At 52.0% G+C, this 21372-nt stretch overlaps 8 protein-coding genes across 8 annotated transcripts; 3 read left to right on the plus strand and 5 right to left on the minus strand.

Annotated features, from left to right (window-relative positions):
* Positions 1–328: 328 nt before the first annotated feature.
* NECHADRAFT_99620 (uncharacterized protein) lies at positions 329–3224 on the minus strand (the record flags this gene model as incomplete). The annotated part of the gene is made up of 6 exons (XM_003053042.1): positions 1572–3224; positions 1376–1520; positions 1024–1322; positions 881–969; positions 402–826; positions 329–345 (listed from the first exon to the last, which is right to left on the minus strand). The coding sequence occupies exons 1-6, from the start codon at positions 3153–3155 to the stop codon at positions 329–331; spliced, it is 2559 nt and encodes an 852-aa protein (XP_003053088.1). The 5' UTR covers positions 3156–3224.
* A 1558-nt stretch (positions 3225–4782) lies between these two features.
* On the minus strand, positions 4783–5612 carry NECHADRAFT_36625 (uncharacterized protein; the record flags this gene model as incomplete). The annotated part of the gene is made up of 2 exons (XM_003053043.1): positions 4783–5435; positions 5486–5612. The coding sequence occupies 2 exons, from the start codon at positions 5610–5612 to the stop codon at positions 4783–4785; spliced, it is 780 nt and encodes a 259-aa protein (XP_003053089.1).
* A 583-nt stretch (positions 5613–6195) lies between these two features.
* Positions 6196–7141, minus strand: NECHADRAFT_77734 (uncharacterized protein; the record flags this gene model as incomplete). The annotated part of the gene is made up of 2 exons (XM_003053044.1): positions 6196–6950; positions 7006–7141. 2 exons carry the CDS (start codon positions 7139–7141, stop codon positions 6196–6198), a joined length of 891 nt encoding a protein of 296 aa, XP_003053090.1.
* A 246-nt stretch (positions 7142–7387) lies between these two features.
* On the plus strand, positions 7388–8065 carry NECHADRAFT_103749 (uncharacterized protein; the record flags this gene model as incomplete). Its single annotated transcript, XM_003052535.1, has 1 exon — positions 7388–8065. The coding sequence occupies one exon, from the start codon at positions 7388–7390 to the stop codon at positions 7889–7891; it is 504 nt and encodes a 167-aa protein (XP_003052581.1). The 3' UTR covers positions 7892–8065.
* A 3232-nt stretch (positions 8066–11297) lies between these two features.
* Positions 11298–14698, plus strand: ago2102 (uncharacterized protein; the record flags this gene model as incomplete). The annotated part of the gene is made up of 7 exons (XM_003052536.1): positions 11298–11493; positions 11563–11626; positions 11683–11740; positions 11798–11966; positions 12039–12917; positions 12972–13216; positions 13259–14698. 7 exons carry the CDS (start codon positions 11298–11300, stop codon positions 14696–14698), a joined length of 3051 nt encoding a protein of 1016 aa, XP_003052582.1.
* Positions 14699–14997: 299 nt separating this feature from the next.
* Positions 14998–16357, minus strand: NECHADRAFT_35713 (uncharacterized protein; the record flags this gene model as incomplete). Its single annotated transcript, XM_003053045.1, has 3 exons — positions 14998–15926; positions 15974–16112; positions 16166–16357. The coding sequence occupies 3 exons, from the start codon at positions 16355–16357 to the stop codon at positions 14998–15000; spliced, it is 1260 nt and encodes a 419-aa protein (XP_003053091.1).
* Positions 16358–16800: 443 nt separating this feature from the next.
* On the plus strand, positions 16801–17814 carry NECHADRAFT_36670 (uncharacterized protein; the record flags this gene model as incomplete). Its single annotated transcript, XM_003052537.1, has 1 exon — positions 16801–17814. The coding sequence occupies one exon, from the start codon at positions 16801–16803 to the stop codon at positions 17812–17814; it is 1014 nt and encodes a 337-aa protein (XP_003052583.1).
* NECHADRAFT_67330 (uncharacterized protein) lies at positions 17807–19953 on the minus strand (the record flags this gene model as incomplete). Its single annotated transcript, XM_003053046.1, has 5 exons — positions 17807–18664; positions 18711–19240; positions 19290–19330; positions 19382–19567; positions 19621–19953. The coding sequence occupies 5 exons, from the start codon at positions 19951–19953 to the stop codon at positions 17988–17990; spliced, it is 1767 nt and encodes a 588-aa protein (XP_003053092.1). The 3' UTR covers positions 17807–17987.
* Positions 19954–21372: the final 1419 nt, after the last annotated feature.

Here is a 21372-nt window from a genome sequence, read left to right on the forward strand (position 1 = left end):
TGAATAGTAGGTTTAAAAGAAAATGAAATTGTAAAACCTTGTCAAAGGTGCTGCATCTGCCTCCCGTCTTGGCGAGGTCAGGAATCCAACCATCCATCTTTCTTCCCCATCTCTAAACGCCAGTATAATACGAAAACCCACTCTGTCTCTTCTTGAATATACAAAGTAAATCTTTCTTCCCGTCGAGGTATCTTGTCTTTCCTTCTATGCCCATCTTTTTGTACACAGTTGCTCATCTAAGCACTGATGGCCAAACCCCTGAAAGGGCAGGCGCCGACGCCCTGATATCTGTCATGACGCGGCCTCTATTCGACTCCGCCTCAGTCTATCAAATGCCGGCGAGGGCTGTATCACAGTCGTTAGCCTTGTCTTTGCCACTGCTTCCATAGATTCAGACTCACCTGCAGCGTACGCCAAGAACCACGTCCTTGATGCACCGCCATCGATCCACTTCGCGTCAAACTTGGAGCTCGTAAAGAAGGTCCAAGCCGCCGAAGGGTTGATTGTCGCGTAGTTTCCATAGATGATGCCCTTCCATTCATTGTCGATCTTGTCAACACGGCCGCTGCTGAAGTAGGTATCCCACTCCTGCTGAACAAATGTCTTGGTTCGGGCCAGGTTTGAAGGGGGCAGAATGGGGATCATGTGAATGCCCTGAACGGCCTCAATGTTGGGGCTGAACCATGTGGTATGGTGAATCTTGTTCTCAAAGAGAATACCCGCCACCTTGTTGCCGATAAAGTTGCTGGGCTGAGCGACGTTGTCCGTGGTATAGTAGTAGTACTGCTGCATAGCTCGTGTCATGACGGCCAGTTGCAGATTGGCTCTGTTGTCCATGGTCAGCATCCGAATCCTTGCAAGAACAACATTCTCAACTCACCGTGCAACCAGGCTGGTGTCCTGGATCACTTGACCCCACATCTTGAGGGCATACACAGACATGATGTCCTCCGAGCTAGATTCCTGGTCCTACCATGACTGTCAGTGTCGTCTCAGCATCATGAGTACATGTTCCAGGCTCACCTTGCCATCCCACATAGCGGTCAGGCCATGGGCCCAACTGTGGCCGTGGTACCAGTCGAAGCTTCGCCACAGGGGGTAATACTTGTCCTGGCTGCTTGGGTTGGCAAAGTCACGAACAAGACTGTTGACATAGGCCTTGTTGGCAGCAAGCCACTTGCTATCCATAGAGCCGATGTAGGCAGCAGCCAGGATGTGATAACCGTAGTGGAAGTGGTGGTCGTTGTAGTAAGTGTTTCCAAAGTCAGAACCCGACTCTCCTGTGACATAGGATGCAGATGAGACGAGACCGCCCCAAGCGGCTAATTGATCGAGTCAGTTACTATTCCAATCTACCCGAGATCGTGTTACTTACTCTCGTAGACAAGAGGGTAGTTCTGCTTGTTTGTGCCGAATCTAGCAAAGGCTGTCTTGAGCTTAGCCAAGCCAGACTGGGCCAAAGCAGCATCGCCCAAGAGGTTGTTGATGACATAGATGATGGTACCAAACTTGGCCAGGGCCTGTGCGTGTTGGTTAGATCATGATCCTCTATCGTTAAAGCCGTCACTCACCTTTCCAGAAAAGTACATCGAGTCCAAGTTGGTCTGCGCAATCATGTCCTGAGAGACTTCCGACTGCGCGATGGGCTTGATGGTGGTCTTTGCCTTGGTGGAGAGTCCCTTGCTGCCCTTGGAAGGATCCCAAGGAGCAAAGCCCATGTTGACAGGCATCGAGGGCTCGACCATAGTCCACTTGGTTCCTCCGACAATCGTGGCAACGCCCTTGGTGGGAGTCTGCAGCTTGTAGTCCCGGATGCTGGCAGTGGTGGCGGCGTCGAAGGAGGTAAGATGGTGAGGAAGAGCGAACATCCAGAGGTTTCCAGAAGTGTGACCGGACTTGCTCCAGTTGAAGCTATAAGTACCCTTGGTACCGACAGCAGATCCGCTGATGGTCATGCCGGTCGCATAGATGCCACAACCATTGTCAAGAACTGCCTCGGACTTGCTCGACTTGGGGTCCTTGGCGATCTGAATCAAGCCATAGAAGGGCTTGCTGGACGAAGCGAGACCGTTGTTGGTGACCGTCAGGTTAAGAGGATCGCCCTTGGTCTTGTACGCATACAGTCGCCAAGTAGTACCATCCTCGAGAACAAAGTTGAACTTGCGCACGTTGGTCTTGGGGTCCTTTGCCACTTGAGTCATACTCTTGAAGTAGACGCTGGACTGGATAAAGGGCGTGGCGCCGCTGTAGTAGGCAGTGGTGAAGAGACTACCCTGAGAGAGAGGGAAGGTGATGGCCGGAGCAGAAGAGCTATCCTTTCTAAGCATGGCTCTGGCATAGTGAGGGCCGAGAGAGTCCATGGTCAAGGTGGTCTTGGAGCCCAGCTCCTTGGCCGAGATGATCATGGACTGAATGCCGACGGGGTTGACGTAGTATTCCACAGCCTTGTTAGATTGAAGTGGACCGTAAACTCGCTGGCTGGCTTCGACATGAGAAATCGCCATACCCCAACTCGCGGCGGCACCGGCACCGGCAGCCCACGAGAGCGCATAGGGGTATGTGTAAACCGGGCTCTTCTGGTCTCCGAGGTAGAAGTTGGAGTAGAACTTGTTGGTCTCGAGGGGACCCGACTTAGAGATTCCCAGACGAGGAACCGGGTGGTCGGCTTTCCTCTGGAACATGGCCAGAGGAGCGCTGGTGTCGATAGGGTTGGCGAAAATGTCGTTGCTGGTCGCCATCTTGGAAAGGCCTGAAGGTTGAGCGTTCTTGGTGGGGGATGCAACAGGCTTGAGAAGGCTCGACGGGCTTTTAATCGAGGTGCTAAGAATAGGAGCCTCAGTCTGAAGAGGGTTGTAAAGGTCGGTGACAATGAAACCTTCAGTGTGAGGCTCAACGTCTGAGAGAGAAGGAAGAACAATGGCAGTTCCAGTCTGCGCCTTGCTGGTGCTAACGTCGACAGTCTCGGTGGCCGGGATAATGTCGTCTTTAGCGTAAGTTGTAAGATACTCCTGGTCCTCAGTCGCAATGGTTCGCTTGAACTCCTGGTGGGAGTCTTGCCAGGTATCGGCCGAGTTGTCGTCGGCGTTGGGGATGGTCAACCCCTGTCCCTGGGTTAGCCAGAGGAGCCATATCGGGAGGACCCTGTGAGATCTCATGGTGAAGGGAAAGTGAACAAGAAGTTAAAGGAAGGGAGCTGCCTTGATGGAGAAGTTTGGAACCTCTGCAAGACAAGACAGGCGATGGCTTGCTCAATCAGGATATCTGACGGGAAGGGGATCCATGGTTCATATAACAATGCACTCGGGCCCAGGGCCATGCTCACAAGCTGAGATACCATCGCATGCGTAAATCGCTAGTCTGGTGGCCCCCCGGCAGAGGGGGGCTAGACTCTTGCGTCCATCGGGAAGAAATGAACCAACGTGTGTTGGCGTGGCTTACCTAGAGGCTAGACCAAGGCTAGAATCGACCACGAAAAGCAATGCAATGCTATGCTCGCTAAGGTAGTGACTTGAAGTCGTTAATGGAGGCGTAGGGCGGTTCAGGTACCGGTAAGATGGCGCACAAGGATAACACTGAATCGAGAAATTGGATTTTAGGATGGAGAATGAGTGAGATTGGCTGGAATTTGAAGGAAGAGGCGTGAATGAGGCACAGTGAAGGGTTTGGGTTCCATTTCATGGATTGTTAACCTCAATATTTCGCGCAACTGTTCATGTGCCCAAGGCAGGAGATACCTCGAATCTCCGTCACGATCCGGAAGGAGCTTCTCTCTCTGTCAATGATCTCCAGCCTTGATCAAGGTCGCTCGCGCATTCCAGATCAAGTGTCCCGGGCGCATGTCCTCAGTCTCGAACTCTGCCTGAGTGAGTGTTGGTGATGGTGTGGAGAAGGCAACCATTTCCAGGGAAGTGGGCGTCCAATCCAGAGCCGATATCGACGAGGACGTGCCCGTGGCTTCGCGTGTACCTGCAGTAGGGCCGTCCCACAGAGCAGCCGCTCACGCGCTAGCTTCAGGGACTATCGATTCTGTGCAAAACCACCCTCAAAAGGGGCATGGGCCGTTGGGATGCGTCGCGGTTGAGCTCGCCACAGCCGGCACCGACGCTCAGCCCAGGGGAATATGGGGTTTTAAGAGCGCCTCCAAATTTCCATCATCAACGCACAGAACCGTCACGGCGTCTCACTGGACGCCTCACAGTTGAAGCTGATACGCGCCATCGCGGCTGTCGGAAGTAATCAGAGTCTCCTTTGGCGATGTGAATTTCCGGGGGGTTTTCAGTCGACAGTTGCTTCTCGCGCCAGTCCACTCGCGGCCAAGGTCTCCGTAGGAAAAAATTGGATAGTGTCTTTGGTCCAGACACACTATCGATTTGCTGATGACGACGCCTCGCCATCAAGTCAAGTCAGATGGATGAGTTGTCAGTCTGTCTGCCGTCTTGAGGCACTCTCCCGTGCAGCCTGTCTTGAACTTTTAGCCACTCACTTGACTCGAGGTGACATTCAATAGAAGAAGTTGTTAGAAGGTGAGACAATTTACCGCGACTGCCACAGGCTGTCCATGTGTTTTGCCAAGTCCCGAGCCCATGGAAATCCTCCGCAGGGCTGCCACGCTGCTCGATCACGTTCAAGGTCAAAATCGCATTCCGGAACAGGGCATAATGGCCTTGTGTCTGCCAATCATTGCTGAAAAATCGACTTTGCCATGTCTCTCAGTCCAGACCTATCCAGGAACGCCCGCTAAGCAAAACAAGCCCCTTGTTCACATTCTCAACCAGCTTTATCTCATAGTCCCAGCGCATCATATTTGCCTCTTTTGCCGTGCTCAAGAATCTGTCGCAGTTCCAGACGCTTGGCTTTGCTTGGCTCTTGACTCTCGCTGCGTTGGTCTTGGTCCGCTGATCTGGTCGGCTGCTTGACCACCTTTGGCTCTATCATCGCCTTGAGCCGTTTGCGTTTCCTCTCTGCCTCCTCTTCACTTCGTTCAGCCTCCTTGCGACATCTGCGGATGTCTCTGTTCCGCAAGACCCAAGGCTTCGTCAGCACCTCAGACTGGAACTTGATCCTCTTTTCCCAGAGCGCGACCTCCTGTGCTGTGCCTCGTAGAGGGACCATCTTCTCGATATTGAGCTGCCGCTCTTCCCTGAAGGTGGATATTCCCCCCTTGACATCAACGACGCTTCCAACATTGATATTGGCTAAGAGGGCAGCAGCCGCAAGTGGGTTTGCATCCACCTTCGAGGCAGCGTCTGTCGTCGTCGCCGCACTATCGACCCCTTCCTGAGAAGCCGATATGAGGGTTGTGCACTCAATACAGGCGCCACTACTGTCGTCTACAGTGTAGACGCGTCGCCCTGCATAGTCATCGATGGCGACAACCACCCCAACAATGCGCACCCATTTTATTGGCAAATTCCCGTAGAAGTAAAAGTTTTCACCTTGCTAGCCGTCAGTGACCATCTCTATGACAACTCCATAAGTAACTCACCTTCGAAGCCTTCGTGCTGGTCAAGACCGTGAACATCGGCTACTCGGAAGAGGCACCAGGTATTCACGGTTGGCGCCAGATGGAAACAATACCGGGGGTAAATTGGGGGCTTGGCCGGGTCGCTCATGGCATCATGACGGCAGAGTTCTCTCAAGCGACAAATTATTCATCCTTGCGCATCGTCAATTCATCGATGCTGTCAGGTTGATGTCTGCTCAAGAGCAAGGACGTCACACGACAATCGAAGTTGTGGAAGGGTGAAGTGAAACTTTGGCAGGCAGAAGGTGCTAAACAACCCCGCTGGCCTGGGGCTGGGTCCTTTGTCACTAACAATGACCGTGATCTCATGTTTTCCTCACCCTATAGAGGAAGAAACAAATGATACAATCAAGTCTGTAGCCCCAGTTTGGCATTATCATTATTGATCAATTGTATCTTTGTTTCTGTGTGCAAAGTTTGGTTCGTTTGACTTGTTTGCGTGTTGTACTCCTGCGCATAGCCTCAACAGGTCGTGAAGCTGACATCCATGTCAGATTAGATCTGTATTCAAGGTTGTGATATTCAGAGAAACCGTCATGAATTATTTGCTTGCTTGCAATATTCCAGGCTAGTATTATAGCATTCATACAAAGAAAGTCGCCTTCATACTCCAAACTCCATAACATATTATTGACCCAACTCCATTCCTAGCCCAGCATCTTGCTCTGTCTTCATCGTCTTGACTTCTTGGAGCTCCGCAACCTGGAGGCGGCAGCCTGGAAAGCCTCCTCAGAGGGCTCTTCCTCGACGGCCCTCTTCTTTCCCTTTTTGGGCTTGCTTTCCTTGGCACCATACTTCTCAGCAAGATGGTCGAGGAAGCTCTCTGAGCGGTCCTTTTGACGCTTTTGGATCAGCGCCGCGAGATCATCCTCAGAGCTTCCCTTGCCCTTCTTCTTCTTTCCCTTCTTTTCTCCAAATAGCTTATCATGCACGCCGAGCTCTTTGGCATAATCCTCGGCCTCTACAGCTTCCGCTCGAGCCTTCTTGACTCGTGTGGCCCGCTTCTTCTTGGACTCCTTGGTGTAGGCGGGGAAGCTAGGCACGTCCTCGCTCTCGATCGCCTCATCGATGATCTTGCGGAAACGCTCATCGTCCTCCAGCACATCGCTCAGGATGACCCTCTCGTACAGCTCATCCATGTCGCCCTCGCATTGTTCGTATGCGATAAGCACATCGTCCTTCTCCTCATCGGATCCCTTGTACTTCTTGGCAAACTTCTCGATAGCATCGCCAGAGACCGACTCCTTGTATTGTTCTCGATAGTAATCGCTCCAGTTGAAGCCCTCAGAGTCCACAATCGATTCGGCCGTGGAACCGGTCGTGTCGTAGCGCTTTCGTCGGGCGGGATCAGAGAGAACGGCGTAGGCAAAAGCGATGGATTGGAACTTCTCGTGCGCTTGCTCTTTTTGATCCTGAGGGACCTTGTCTTTGAATGATGTTAGTGTCTGGCCTCCCGTACAACAAACGGGAGCTGGACCAACCTGGGTGGTTCTTAAGGGCAGCCTTTCGGTATGCGCCCTTGATCTGGTCGGGATTTGCTGTCCGTTCCACGCCCAAGACCTCATAGGGGTCGATGGTAGGAGGCTCGCTGTCCAATACGTCTTCGAAATCCGACATTTTTTCTGATGTTGGCGTTTTTTGTAGATGAGATGGTGAAGCTGAGTTTCGAAGGCGTTGATGCTCATGGAGAGACGCGACTCAACGCGCTCTGAGAAAAATGTGGGGCTGATTAAAGTGCATGCGGTCATCGGAGCTTACAAGCACCGGCCACCAAAGTGGGAGCTGTGAACAGCTTCAACCTCATTCCTCATCTTCTTGTTTCAACCGTTTCAATTACTCAGGCCAGGCTCTAAATATTCTACAATGGCAACGATAGAGCCTGGCGACCATAAAGCCTTCATGCAGCGAGCGCTTGGCCAGGCTAATAGTTCCCCTCCCAAACCCACAAACTTCCGTGTGGGCGCTCTCATTGTGCGACTCGACGACAACACCATCATCGCTGAGGGATACACATTAGAACTTCCCGGAAACACACATGCTGAAGAGTGCTGTCTGTTAAAGCTAGCTGAACAGCACGGCACGACGGAGGAGAAGCTCTCCGAGGTATTCAACACCCCACATGCACTCTACACCACAGTCGAGCCTTGCTTCAAGCGCCTAAGCGGCAAGCTCCCCTGCGTCGAGAGGGTTCTGCGTCAGAAGCAATGGATCAACAAGGTGTATGTGGGCGTTCAAGAGCCTGAGACCTTTGTTGGAGAAAATACAGGCCGCAAGACGCTTCAGGATGCTGGGATAGAGGTGCACCTCGTCTCAGGGCTGGAGGACGAGATCCTGCAGGTCGCAACGGCTGGGCATGTCAAGTCATAACATTTTGGATATCAATCGAATGAAGCATCAGAATAGAGGCGGGGAAGTTGGCGTTGTTGGTTGAAGCCATGTCAGATAATGGCATGTGAGGGTTTTTCAGTTTGAGTGACTGGGGCAAGGTTCTATCCAGGATAACATGTAGCTTGCCAATTTAAGATCGATCTCCCACCCTAGGCATTGTGTGTTTCCTTATCGCTATATCAAGGTCAGGAGACCCATCTTGTCTCTTGACCTTGATGTCCCTCTCCTGGCGGCAGTCACACATTGTCCTCTGGCGAGATCTTGTGCTCTGTCATCCCACTAGACCTTCAACCGCAGCTGGAGTCACTCACGGAGACAGAAATGTGATCAGGTCAAAATGAATATGTTGAATTTCAACTACTAGACGTGGTTTCTTCAGTTGAGATCAATTCTCCCAAACAACCACACAAGAACATGGGCTGGCTCATATCCGTCTTGTTCTAGTTCTTCTTCGCCCCCTACTTTCTGATTTCAGGGCAGCCGCTTCCGTAGCAGGCCTCACAGATCTCTTCGTACCACTGTGTTTGGTCGGACCATCTGACGCAGCGCGGATAGGTACCAGGACGCTGGGGCTTGTTCTCGCGTGCCTTGCAAGGCTCAATGTAGGTGAGTGTCTCGATCAGATGACCATTCCCTCCCCCTTCCACATATGGATTTTTGGAGCTGCAGTTTACGTTCGTGCAAGGACACATGATAGTGACGTTTTTGCCGTGGCACATTTTGTCAGAGTTGGATAGGGTAGTGTTGCTGTGTGAGTGTCAAGTGAGTTGTTGATGAAAAGGCAGTTGAGTATGACTGAACTGTGCAAAGTCAGAATTTGATTCCGACTTCTTATAGTTGGTGTATCACTGCAATCGGACCAGTGTTCAGCGTTTGGTGAAACGATGTTATTGTCTCTGGCCTCTGAACATCATTGTCAAAGAGCCGGGAATCCATCTAAACTAATTCTATCCCTTTTTTGTTTTCTGTGAACAACACCAGATAATTCAGTTCTTCCTTTCACCGCCTCCACCACCTCTGTTGCTCTCCGCACAAGTAACCTCACACTCTTCACATATTGTCGTGTTGATCATGAGAGTGTGCCACGCAAAGTAAACACAGCTCGGCTTCAGGTACCGGTTGAGAACCTGCTCAGGGGGTCCGTTGGCGATCCACCACTCGCATATGTCCCAGGCAATCGTGTCTATCTCGATCTTTGCCACGTGCCCGTAGATGATGTTTCTGTGCGGCACGACTCCTCTCCTGGGGCATGACAGATTCTTGCAGGGACAGATATAGAACCCTCGCTGGCCGGTACACATGGTAGTTTTGTAATATGTTTGGGTTTAAGCCGATTATTGTTTATTGAGAGCTAGTTGTTCGATCGATGTGTCGTCAGGGCTCCAGCAAACGGACTTGTGACAGGGTAATTGATGTTATCCGTGAATAAATGTTTGTGGTGGTGTATATGCATCGGGACAACTATTCTTGTAGTTCTTGGATGAAGAAGTGCATGATCTCGTAGTGCGCAGTAGACTTGTGGGCAAGATACATGGAGTCTGAGAGTGAGAGGAGTAAGTTGGCAAAGATCCGTTGTCTGCAAAGTCTTGATTTCCGCTTACCTGTCAGAGGATCATTCTGAAGCACCCCTTGACTCGATGCATGCGGGAAGCCGAGCATTGCTCAAGTCGTGATGAGGGTTACAACATTAAGAATCCACCGAATCCTGCTACCGAGGGATGAAGCTAGACGGTACCATAGGGCTCAGAACTAGCTTTATTGACATCAATGGCATCTCCTGGGCTATCAGGGCAGGTCTGATATACCTAGAGAGTCCCGTTGCACGCAAGAGGTCCAAGTGTAAGTTGCTCCGAGCACATACAGCATGGTCCTGGCAAACACAGGGCTGTGGGGCCAGGACGAGAGGGAAGACCCCTTGTGCGAGGCTACATGTAAAAGGCCTGCAAGTGCTCAAACGCTTGCCATGTGTCGTATGGACGCTTGGTTGTTCAAGCCCCGCAGGTTGAGGTCGCTTACATCCTGGAGGCAGTCAATCAATGGGCTTGAAGTGGGTGGATGAGGGCAGAAATGTAGGGTAACGGGGGAGAGTCTTGGCCACGGGTGATGTCGAGTTTTGCGGGAGCACTGTTTTTAAACAGAATTGAAGTCATTGCAGTATCTGTATTCTACTACTTTGTTTGGTTCTCATGTTGGTTTCTTGGTCCAACTTGATTGTCATGGACCCATATCTACTTAGGTCTGGATAAGGGTCCTTCCGATCACGGGCCGTTCAAGAGGTGTTTGTTCTCCCTGGTCACTTTACCGAGCCCGTGACCTAGCCTTGCAGGAGACAGCTGTGATAAAGGTCTGTGACGTCTCTCTTTGCTTTTTACGGTGCGGCTGGGTATCCATTGGGCCAAGTTTCGTGGCCGGCTGGGGCAGTGTAAAGAGGGCAACCATTAGAAAGAAGCAAACATGCAGACGAACAAGAGATGAACGTGTGCTCAAAGCGATGAGTTCCTGCGTGATGAAGGCGAAGCAATATTTGAGTCAGATATCATCTGCAAGGAACCCGCACAAGACAGCTTGAATAAGATGCCTCCCATGTGTCTGTGGTAGTCCAGGGTAGCCGACGATCAATGATGGCCACCATCGTCAGAATGCCTGGTTAGCCCAACCATGCAAGCCTCTCATGATCCATGGCTAGAGGCAGGCGTCACAAAGGCTGCAGGAGGCCGACCATTCTGAGCTTTACGCAGCGACATTGGCTATTTCCTCACGCGAAACCGCCATGCATGTGCGTCTCAACCGCTGCGTTTCTTGTTTTAATTATCTATTCCTTTGTACGACAGCCTGGTTCATCTTGGCTTGCTCCACCGGGTCGCTAGGATCGTTAGCCCCCGCGATAGCTCCCGCCTTTCTCTTAAACCTCCAACCTCCGTCGCAGCTCCTCCCTCCCAGTCCTGGGGATCAATTCTTCAAGAGCCGCCTTCTTCGATCCCAATCTCGTATTTGGCACTGGAAAGAGCCTTCTTTCTTCGTCTAAAGTGACCAATCACAGGCGACCAAAGAGTTTGCAGCTGGCGGCCAGCTGATGCAGGTTACTGCTTTGTCACTGCCGGGACAGTGATTCAGGCCTTGTCAACCGCAAGCATTTGCTCCCTCTCAGAATAAAACCTCCTCCTGCCTCCTCCTACATCTTCTCCTCTCTTCCGCAAACACATCTACACACGTTCACTTAGACGCCCCGTCTAACACTCAACATCAGCAATCAGCTATCTACATTCCTAAGTGGTATTGCCTACAACACTCATCAACGCCCATCAGTCACTCACTCTCTTGCCCACCTTCTTTCTCTTGACTCATACCCCAACTCATACTCTGAGCCCATACCCTCGTGTCCGCCATGGCAGACAGAGGTGATAGAGGCGGCCGTGGGGGCCGAGGACGTGGTGGTCGCGGCCGAGGTGACGGCGGTGGTCGAGGTGACGGCAGCTTTCGAGGCGGCCGAGGCCGTGGAGACGGAGGACGCGGTGGTGGAGACTCCGGTGGCTTCCGAGGTGGACGAGGAGATTTCAGAGGGCGCGGCGACTTTAGAGGACGTGGCGACTCTAGGGGACGAGGCGATTTTAGAGGTGGCCGTGGAGGTTTTGACCATGGCCGCGGAGGAGGACGAGGCGGTCGTGGTGGCGGTCGAGGAGGGGGAGGTTTCGGCAATCAACCGCTCATCTTCACGTATGTTTTCCCTGACTCCTGATGAACCTCTTGCTTGTCGATACTAACTTGTCTAGCATGGGTGGAGCTATTCCACAGCCCGATGCCAACACAACGAAGCTTGAGAATGAGACAGTCCAACATCAAGCATCCTCTACCCAACAGCTCATCTCAAAGATGGGCAAGCTCGAGCTCGGAGCCAAGAAATCTCAGGAGGAGGACAAGTTCCCTGCTCGGCCTGGCTTTGGTACCAGAGGCAACCCAGTCACCCTCTGGGCCAATTACTATGGCATCAAGACAAAGTTCCCCGTCCTTTACAAGTACACTATTACGGTCAAGGAGATTATCGCCGAGGAGGAGGGTGCTGCCAAGTCTAAGGGCAAAGGAAAGCAGCCTAAGCAGCCGAAGCAACCTAAGCCCCGGGACGTCAAAGGCCGGAAACTACACTTGGTCATTTGCGAAGTTCTGAAGGAACTCACAAAGAGGGACAAGTCCCTAGTCCTTGCAACAGAGTTCAAGTCGCAACTGGTTTCCCTGCAGAAGCTTGACCTGGAGAACGACAACACTCTGCGTGTCAGCGTGGCTACAGCAGAAGGCGCTGACAACATGGACGTCTTTGAAGTTGAGATCCATGGACCCAACGAAATACGCATGAACGACCTTTTTGAGTACCTCAATTCGACTACTGGCGGCACCTCTGCCAAGACGCTTGGTGCTCCCGGTGACGATCAAGACCCTGCCATCGCCCTCGACTTCCCCAAGTTTCCTGATCTTGTCGATTGCCTCAACGTCATCTTTGGGTACGGTCCCCGGTCCAATATCAATGACATCAGCGCGATCGGTAGATCGCGTTTCTTCTCCTTTAAGAACGGTGGCATCACGACTGACCTCGGTCGGTCTTTGATTGCTGCCCGTGGATTCTTCCAGTCTGTACGTCTTGGAACAGGCCGTCTTCTCCTCAATGCCAACGTCACACACGGAATCTTCAAGGTGGCTGGCAAATGCGACCAGATCTTTCGCAATCTCAATGTGTATGCGGCGGCTAGATCCGATGGGAGGGCCAAGAGGAACGTCAACCTGATTGGCAAGTTCCTCCCCAAGACACGTGTCTGGGTCACTATGAAATTCGCGGACGGGAAGACGGTCAGGAGATCCAAGGCCATATTTGGGATCGTCAAGGCCTCCCATGCGAGAGCCTTCTCAGGCCCCAACGCTCCTCGCATTGACGGTGACTGGGAGTATCCTGGACCCAAGAACGTGAGCTTTTACATGGACAATCGCTACGTCACGGTTTTCGACTACTACCGTTCAAGTATGTAACTGTTGTGACTAGTTCCCACAATGCTTAAGCTGACAATTCTCCTAGAGTACAACTTCCAGCCTCAGGATTACCCCCTCCTCAACCTTGGAACTGCGTCCAAGCCGACTTTCGTCCCTGCCGAGTTTGTCGAGATTCAGCCTGGGCAAGCAGTCAAGGCTAGGCTGACTAGCGGAGAGTCGACCGAGATGGTCAACTTTGCCTGCCGAAGCCCGTATGCCAACGCCTTGTCTATCACCCAGGAAGGACGCGAGACTCTAGGTCTCGATGGTGAAGTGCTGGTAGGTTTTCCCGTCTACCATTATTTTAAGGAGCAGATGAGCTGACCCTGATAGGAAAAATTCGGCATCGCCGTCGACAAGACTCTACTCACAGTTCAAGGACGTGTGCTCCCTGCACCTGCGGTTGCCTACCTCGACGCGAAGAGAAAGGAGACTGAGGTCCGACCTTTTGGAGCTTCTTGGAACATGAAGAACATCAAGGTCTACAGGTCCGGCAAGCCAATCCAACGATGGGCTTTTGTCAACCTTGCACCTCCAACAGAACACAGCGTCGTTCCTATTAGCAAGGCAGAGGAGTTTGCAGCGTTCATGAATACCATGGATATCAAGATTGCCAACAAACCGATACCAGGTCCCACTCTGGTCATGACCGCCGCAGGCTTTGAGAGAGGCAGTGGCAATGAGTACTTCAAGTGGGCAAAGGGTCAGAACATTGAGTTTATCCTTATTGCTCTCGGTTCTACAGACACTGCCATGTACTCAGCCGTCAAGTTGCTGGGTGATGTTACCTGGGGAATCCACACCAGTTGCGTCCAGGGCAAGAAGCTTGCAAACGCTAATCCCGGTTACTATGCTAACGTTGCCCTGAAATGGAACCTCAAGGCTGGTGGTGTCAACCACAAGCTGCGCAACGAGTTTGGCATCATCAAGGAGGGCAAGACCATGGTGGTTGGTTACGACGTCACGCATCCGACAAACATGCCTACTGGTGCCAGCGACGACCTACCCAGTCTGGTGGGCTTGGTGGCCACCATTGACAGAAACATGGGGCAGTGGCCAGCCGTCTCTTGGGAGCAAAGTTCCAAGCAGGAGATGCTGGACGAGGTTTTGACCGAGGCCTTCAAGTCACGACTTGAGCTCTGGAAGAAGCACAACCAGAATAAACTGCCAGAGAACATTGTCATATTCCGTGACGGTGTCTCGGAGGGTCAATTCGCCCAGGTCCTCGAAAAGGAGCTGCCACGGATGCGCATTGCGTGCAACTCTATGTACCCCAAGAATCAACAACCCAAGCTCACTATTGTCGTTTCTGTCAAGCGCCATCAGACGCGATTTTATCCCACGACCGAAGACAACCTGCCAAAGGACCGCAACATCCAAAACGGTACCGTTGTCGACCGCGGTGTCACGCAGGCTCGGTATTGGGACTTCTTCCTGACGGCGCACACCAGCCTCAAGGGCACGGCTCGGCCGGCTCACTACACGGTGCTGCTGGATGAGATCTTCCGTGCCAAGCACAAGAGCGAGGCCGCCAATGAGCTTGAGAAGTTCACCCACGAGCTCTGCTACCTCTACGGCAGAGCTACCAAGGCGGTCAGCATTTGCCCTCCGGCCTACTACGCAGACATTGTCTGCACCCGGGCCAGAGCCTACCGACCTGAGCTGTTGGATGTTAGCGATACCGACAGCGTCGTTACTGGAGGCGCTGGGTCGAGCGTTGGCGCTAGCAAGCAGGTTCACGAAGCCTTGAAGGATTCCATGTACTACATCTAAAGTGCATTTTCTGGTGTTGGAGGCAGCGATAAGTAAGAAAGTCGGATTTTGATGGGATGCCACTGTGCGTTTCTGGACATGTTTAACGGGGAAGCGGACAGCGGAATTGTTGGAGTTTCTTTCGGAACTTGATTATCCCTCTATTGCTTTTATACAGTCTAGTTGAAACTTGATTAGGTAGTTAGTTATAGCAGATGAGTTTGTTCGGTAGCGCGAATGTATGAGTTTAGATATATGGGCATTGCTCGCTGGTTGACTTGATGGCTGTCTATTCGTACAAGTTTCGCATATGATGAGTACTATATCTTTGCCTTTGCTTGGTCCTTGGGCCGGCGGCCACCTGGCTTTCCAACAAATTTCTTAAACTCATCCGAGATGGTGGTTTTCTCCTCGGTTGACTTGAGCGTCCACTCGTGATACTTGCGCTCATCCACCCACCATCTATCAACCTCGGCCTTGATCCACTCGGCTGCGGCACTCGCACAGAAGCTGGGGTTCTCCATAGGGATTAGGTGGCCGTATTGTTCACCGACAACCTTTTTGACACGGCCTCTGGCCTCACCACCGCTGCCACCAACGCCAGAGCCCGTGAGTTTCATCTTTTCGCCCTGAAGTTCTTTTGGAGAGAGGTCACTATTGCCGCCAAAGACGTAAAGAACACTTGGTCGGACGTGTGGGAGACGAGCGAGGGTGTTGGGGCCCTCGGGGCGGTAGACGGGGTAGGTAGGCCACCGCTCGTTGAGACTGGGGTCTAGATCTGGTGTGAGATCTGGGTTGACGAGTTGCCTTCCCTGGGCGTCGTATGCTTCCCAGCTAGGACGTAGAAAGGTAAAGACTTCTTGGTGCTTGGTAGTTGCCAAGGTAACTGACTCCTCGCCGGGGATCTTCCTGATACCATAGTCCAGCCAACGTTCAAGGACACGAGGATCCCAAGCCTGGTAGAATGGGCTGCGGCTGAAGGACGCTGCTGCCTCGGCGCGAGAGGGCCATATTTCGCGGCGGTATGTGCTGATCGCTGCTGGACCGAAGCCCTTTACCACAGGTGTAGATGCAAAATGTGATATGACAGGATCGAGCAGCACGAGAGAAGTAAGGAGACGGGGATGGAGTAGGGCGACATTTGTGAGGGCGTTGGCACCAAAGGAGTGGCCTACTGCCATGATTGGGGGAGGAGGGCGGAATGTGTTTATCATCTGGAGGATATCACGGGCGTAGTCGAGCCAGCTTGCTGGTAGGTGTGAGTACTAGAGCTGGAGGGGGAGGACGAGGTCTTACGGTCATTGCCGAGGGCGTCCTTGTTGATAAGACCGCTCTGGCCTTGCCAGGCTGCATCAGCTATCCAGATACTGCGAATCCGCAGGTTCCGGCTCTTGGCTTCCTTGTAGAGTTCTTCCCATAAGGGTTCATATAGTTCCTATACAGATCACTTAGCTCAAGTCTTGTTGTGAGTGCATAGCTTAGACTCACCTTGGGAAAGCCATTGGCATGTCCACCAATAAGAGTCACGTCGCCCTTTTGAGGGTTTGGGTTGTCCTTGGGGATATACTGCTTTACGTGCAACAATAGCTTCTCATCTTGAGAGTGTGATGTTGCACGGGCGTATTCTCGTATGTAGGAGGCTTCGATGGTGTGCTCCTTGATGTCGAATAAGGAAGACATGGTACTTGACTCTACAAATGGCAAGTCTGAGCTGATGAGGACAAGTTCCACAGGCACAAATCAGGAGTGAGTTTCAATCTGGAGGATTGAGTGACTATGGAAGGATATAATAAACCACGTCTTGTTCTCAAACGGGACGTGTTGAGACGAGGTTGGAGATGGCCTCGGCAAGCGGGTTGGATGTGGGGCGGCGGAGAATGTGGGGGATACCTCGGCAGCTGCGCCCGGGACACACCTGCCGATCTTGCATAGTGAATCTCCCCGTCTACGGATACAGTAACTAACCCCAGAATCCACTTCAAGGCATATACTACAAGGCAGCAACATCTCTCAGACCCTTGTATGGATGATTCAGAGTCTTGACATGTGTCATATGGTGTTCTTGCACCTCCAAAAGGCGTGACTCGCTATAATCTGTAGCATCAACAATCACGCTTTTCACCATGGCACCTCGAGTGCTTCTCTTTGCCGGAGCACCTCCCGCATCATCTCTAAATGCTGAGTCCTGTACGATAAACGACCTCGATGATGGATTCGCCGAGTTTCTGGGGCTCATCCCCCGTAGACGGATACAGACACGAGTCACGCCATCATCAACGTCGCAGATTGCCTGGCGCTCTCTGCCCCTGACGAGACAGCCGCTGCATACGGGGTTTAGCCAGAGGCATGATATCAGTATCGGCGAGCATGCGTTGGCAAGCCAGTCTGATTTCTTCACCACGGCTGATGTTTCTTTTAACGGAGTGGCAGAGTCCTTTGGTGGAACCGATCCAGAAGATGTGTTGTCACAATTCTACGATCATTCTTTGGCCGTGCACAATTCGATTCCTTCATCACAACTCGACAGTTTCGAAGAAACCTCTTTCATGACTGTATCTTCTACAGGGAAACCCACAATAATAGCGCCTGTCCCATCTCATCTCTCAGACCTAGAAGATGTCCCACCCGCCCCCAGGATCCTAGCTCTCAACCCCCAAACTGTCACCCTCAATCTGATAGTGGGTATCATATCCATCGCACAACCCCGGAGTGTCACAACCCGCTGGGGTCGGACCCTATCTCTGGTTGAAATTCTCGTCGGCGATGATACAAAGTCTGGATTCGCCGTGACATTCTGGCTCGATCGCGAGAACGCGGCCACGGCGGAGATTAGCAGTCTGCGACGACAGGACGTGGTCTTGATGCAGAATGTCGCTCTTCACGTTTTCAGGGGCAAAGTGTACGGTCAGAGTCTTCGCAAAGGCATGACCAAGGTGACTCTCTTATGGAGAAGGGAAGGATCTGGACTTTACACAACTCGCGATCTGGCTAAACGGGGTCAAGTACATCCGCAACTGGCCAAGACAAAGCAGGTCAAGGACTGGGTTCTCAAGTTTGTGGGAGCCCACGTCGGAGTGAGAACCAGAGCCAGAACAGCACGAGTTTCATGGGACAAACCACCAGACGACACGCAGTAAAGACAGCTTTATTTATCCAAAGAGGCTCGTCTAATTAACCTGATATTCCAACAAGGTGCTCATTATTACACCAGAAATGCGCCCAAGGGTGGAGAGATGTCCGGGTATCCTCTATATCAACCAATCAACATATCAACGCCGATTTTTCCAAAACAAGACACGGCAAAACCTGCTTAGACGGGCACAGCAGGCTCGGCCTTCTTCTTCTGGCCGTCGGGGCCCTGCTTGACAGACTTCCACTGGAAGAACAGGCAAGCTATCAAGGCACAGGCGGAGCAGGCAAGGGAGATGTAAAAGGTGTCTCGGAGACCCTTCATGTATGCTTCGAGGACGGTGTCGAAAGCGTCCAGGCGGTCCATTTTGGTCAGAACCTCCTTGATTTCTGAAGCACCGCTGTTGATGAAGATTGTGGGATCAATACCGATGTTATCAGCCTTGATAGTGTCAATGAGGCCGTTCTGGAACACTGTTTGAGCAACAGCAATGAAAAGTGCGCCGCCGAAGGCCTGGAAGAATTGAATGCAGGCAGTACCAACAGGAACCCATTCCTGAGGTAGAACTGTCTGGACGATGAGCACGCCGATCTGGAAGCCGGCACCGATGCCAAGGCCGGCGATGACCTGGTAGCCGAACCACTCCTTTAACTGGGAGTCGACGTCGAGGGTGGTAAGCATGCCACTGCCGACAGTGAAGAGGACCATGCAGGGGATGATGACGAAGTTGTAGTAGCCGATAGCGGTGATGATGCCTCCGGAGACGATGGAGCAGAGGACGGTGGACAGGAGAAGGGGGAGGATCTTAATACCAGCCTGGACGGCACTGACACCTTGGATAGCCTGGAAGTAGAGGGCTGCGGACATGTTAGCTGAGGAGTGACAGTGAGAGGTGGGACATACAGAGGTAGTAGATCAGGGGGAAGAAGCCGGCACCAAAGAACAGGGCAAACATCATGGCGGCCAGGGTGTTGCGGTTCTTGAACAGACGAGGAGGCAAGGTTCCACGATCACCTTGCCAGAACTGAATACCGATGAAGATGGCAATCATGGCACCGAAACCGCAGAAAAGACCAATGATGCGTGAGTTGCTCCAGGCGTAGTCGGCACCTCCCCACTGGAGGGCGAGAAGAAGGCAGACGATGGCAGGGATGAAGATGGCAGCACCGGCGAGATCAAGCTGGCGAACGCGGGCCATGAAGGTCATGTCGCGAGACTCGGCCGAGTTGCGGTTGACGTGGACGAAGAAGAAGACGATGACCATGGCAATACCGCCAATGGGGAGGTTGATGTAGAAACACCATCGCCAAGTGGCATGCTCGGTGAAGGCACCGCCAAGAAGGGGACCGGCGACGGAGGCAATACCCCACATGCCACCGATGAGACCAAAGGCAAGAGGACGCTTCTCAAGAGGCACTGTGCTTGTTAGTTGACTGCATGACCCTGAGAGCATGGTGGTAGGGCAACGTACTGATCAGTGACAGGATGACAATGGATCCAGAGAAGAGACCAGCCGTTCCAATCTAGAAATAGTTAGTACGAGGCGTCTAAAACAACAAAGAGAAAGTACATACTCCAGCAATAGCACGGCCTACAATGAAAGTGACGGAGGAGGGAGCGACGGCAGAGATCAAGCTGCCAACCTCAAAGATAAAGACGGCAGTGAGGTAGGCAAACTTGACGTTGAAGTACTTGTAGATGGTGCCGTACATGGGCTGGAGAGCCGTGGTGGTGAGCAGATAAGCAGAGCCATACCAACCCTGAGGAAAAGTTAGTTGACATTGTTTGGTGAAAACATGCATAGTAATCCTACAATGTCCTTGACACTCTGAAACTTGGCCGTAATGGCACCCAGGGCGGGAGCGATGATTGTCTGATCGAGGGCGACGAGGAAGATGGCGAGACAGAGCGAGACGATGATGAGAGTAAGCTTAGCAGCCGAAGGATACTCGGGCTCGTCGTCGCTGGTAGCATTTTCAGCACCGCCGTTGACAGAACCTCCAGTGGCAGAGCCTTCTTGTTGCTCCTTGGCGTCTGCCGAGGGATCGACAATGTTGGAGCCAACTTCAGTCTTTTCATCAGACGAGAGACGTTTCTCTTCAAGGGCGGCAGTTGTCGTGGCCGCGGCGGGAGTGGTCGTTGCCATGATGGACGAGTCGAATCGCCTCGAGGCGAATGTTGAAGAGAAAGGTTTATTGGGACTCGTTTGTTGACAAGCAGGCAATGACTAGCCTGGGAATTCTTTGGGATGGAAGAATCCTTTATCGACTGTGATTCACTGTCGTTTTGAAAAGAAAGAAAAGGTGGCGACCCTAAGGATTAAATAAACATGAATGCTTTTTTTCTGAGACTTGGGGGGTAAGGCTTATGATGCATCCACCCAAGAGCTGAAAGGGATGGAAGCTAGCCTAAGCAAACAACAAAAGCTACGACATGTCCGTTCCCTCCAATACCATGCCAAGCTAAAGCTCAAGACAATAGCAAGCCCGGAGATAATACAGTATTAGCCCAGCAAAATGTCAGTATGTATAACGCGGATGGCTATTCTCCCGCTGCCGCTGCGGCTCGGATGTCGTCGAGCCCCGGACAGCGGGCGACAGATGCAACCAGTAAGCACGACGAGGCATACACGACCAGCGGCTTTTCTCATTTCCTTGTCCTTGTTGGTTCCCGAGGGGGTTTCGAGCTCGATCCAAGTGTCATCAAACGTTGGAGCGGACTTCCTCACAAGACCGATGTCCGAGGTGGCGCCCAATCAGGGGTTAAGGGTGCTGCTTAGGGGATGAGTCAAAAAGTGCGAGACAGTCGTGGCAGTCATTGATTTTTATTGATGGTCTTTTTCGGGTTTGTTGCTAGCTATTTGAGAAGGAGGCTTAATTAGCATGTGAAGTTTAGCTTGTGATGTTGCATCAGAGTTGATTCTCTATCCTCTTCAACTCTACAACACCACAACCATCTCCAATATTATCTATACAATAACATCTCGACACATAATCTTGTCGTTCTCCTGGATACGAAATTTCCCAGAAATTCTTAACCAAGGCCCCACAAGGCTCGCGCCAAAAAGCTAGCGCGGGGGTGGTGCATGGATCCCATGATCCACCACGGGTCTCGATCCTCTGGGCGATTCCTCGCGCCTCGGCATCGCTGTTATTTCCGATCGCGAAATCTCTCGTTCCGCGAACGTGAATGGATGTTTCATATCTTATTTCACGTTCTGAGGATCTAATCATAGTTAATTATGCCAATAATGCTTCCCGGAGAACCTCGCACACCGGACGGACGAGACACGGAGGATAAACGGAGATAGGTATTCACGGACTTCCATGTTCTTAACGCCCTTATTTATGCCCTTTTTGACCATTTTGCCCATTATCAAACTCTATCCTCCCTGATCAGCAAAAAAAAAAAAAAACACGTTCAGAAGCGGTGAACACGGTAAACCTCGTGGCAGTCAACGGTCCATGTGCTCACCTCGTGGCTGCTGACTTGATATGAGGTAAATTATCGTCGGTTAACGGGACGCGTCCCGTCCAACGTCAGCACTCATCTTACACCCTCACAT

This window comes from Fusarium vanettenii (assembly GCF_000151355.1).
Source record: "Fusarium vanettenii 77-13-4 chromosome 3 genomic scaffold NECHAsca_2_chr3_3_0, whole genome shotgun sequence".
NCBI classification, from domain to species: domain Eukaryota; kingdom Fungi; phylum Ascomycota; class Sordariomycetes; order Hypocreales; family Nectriaceae; genus Fusarium; species Fusarium vanettenii.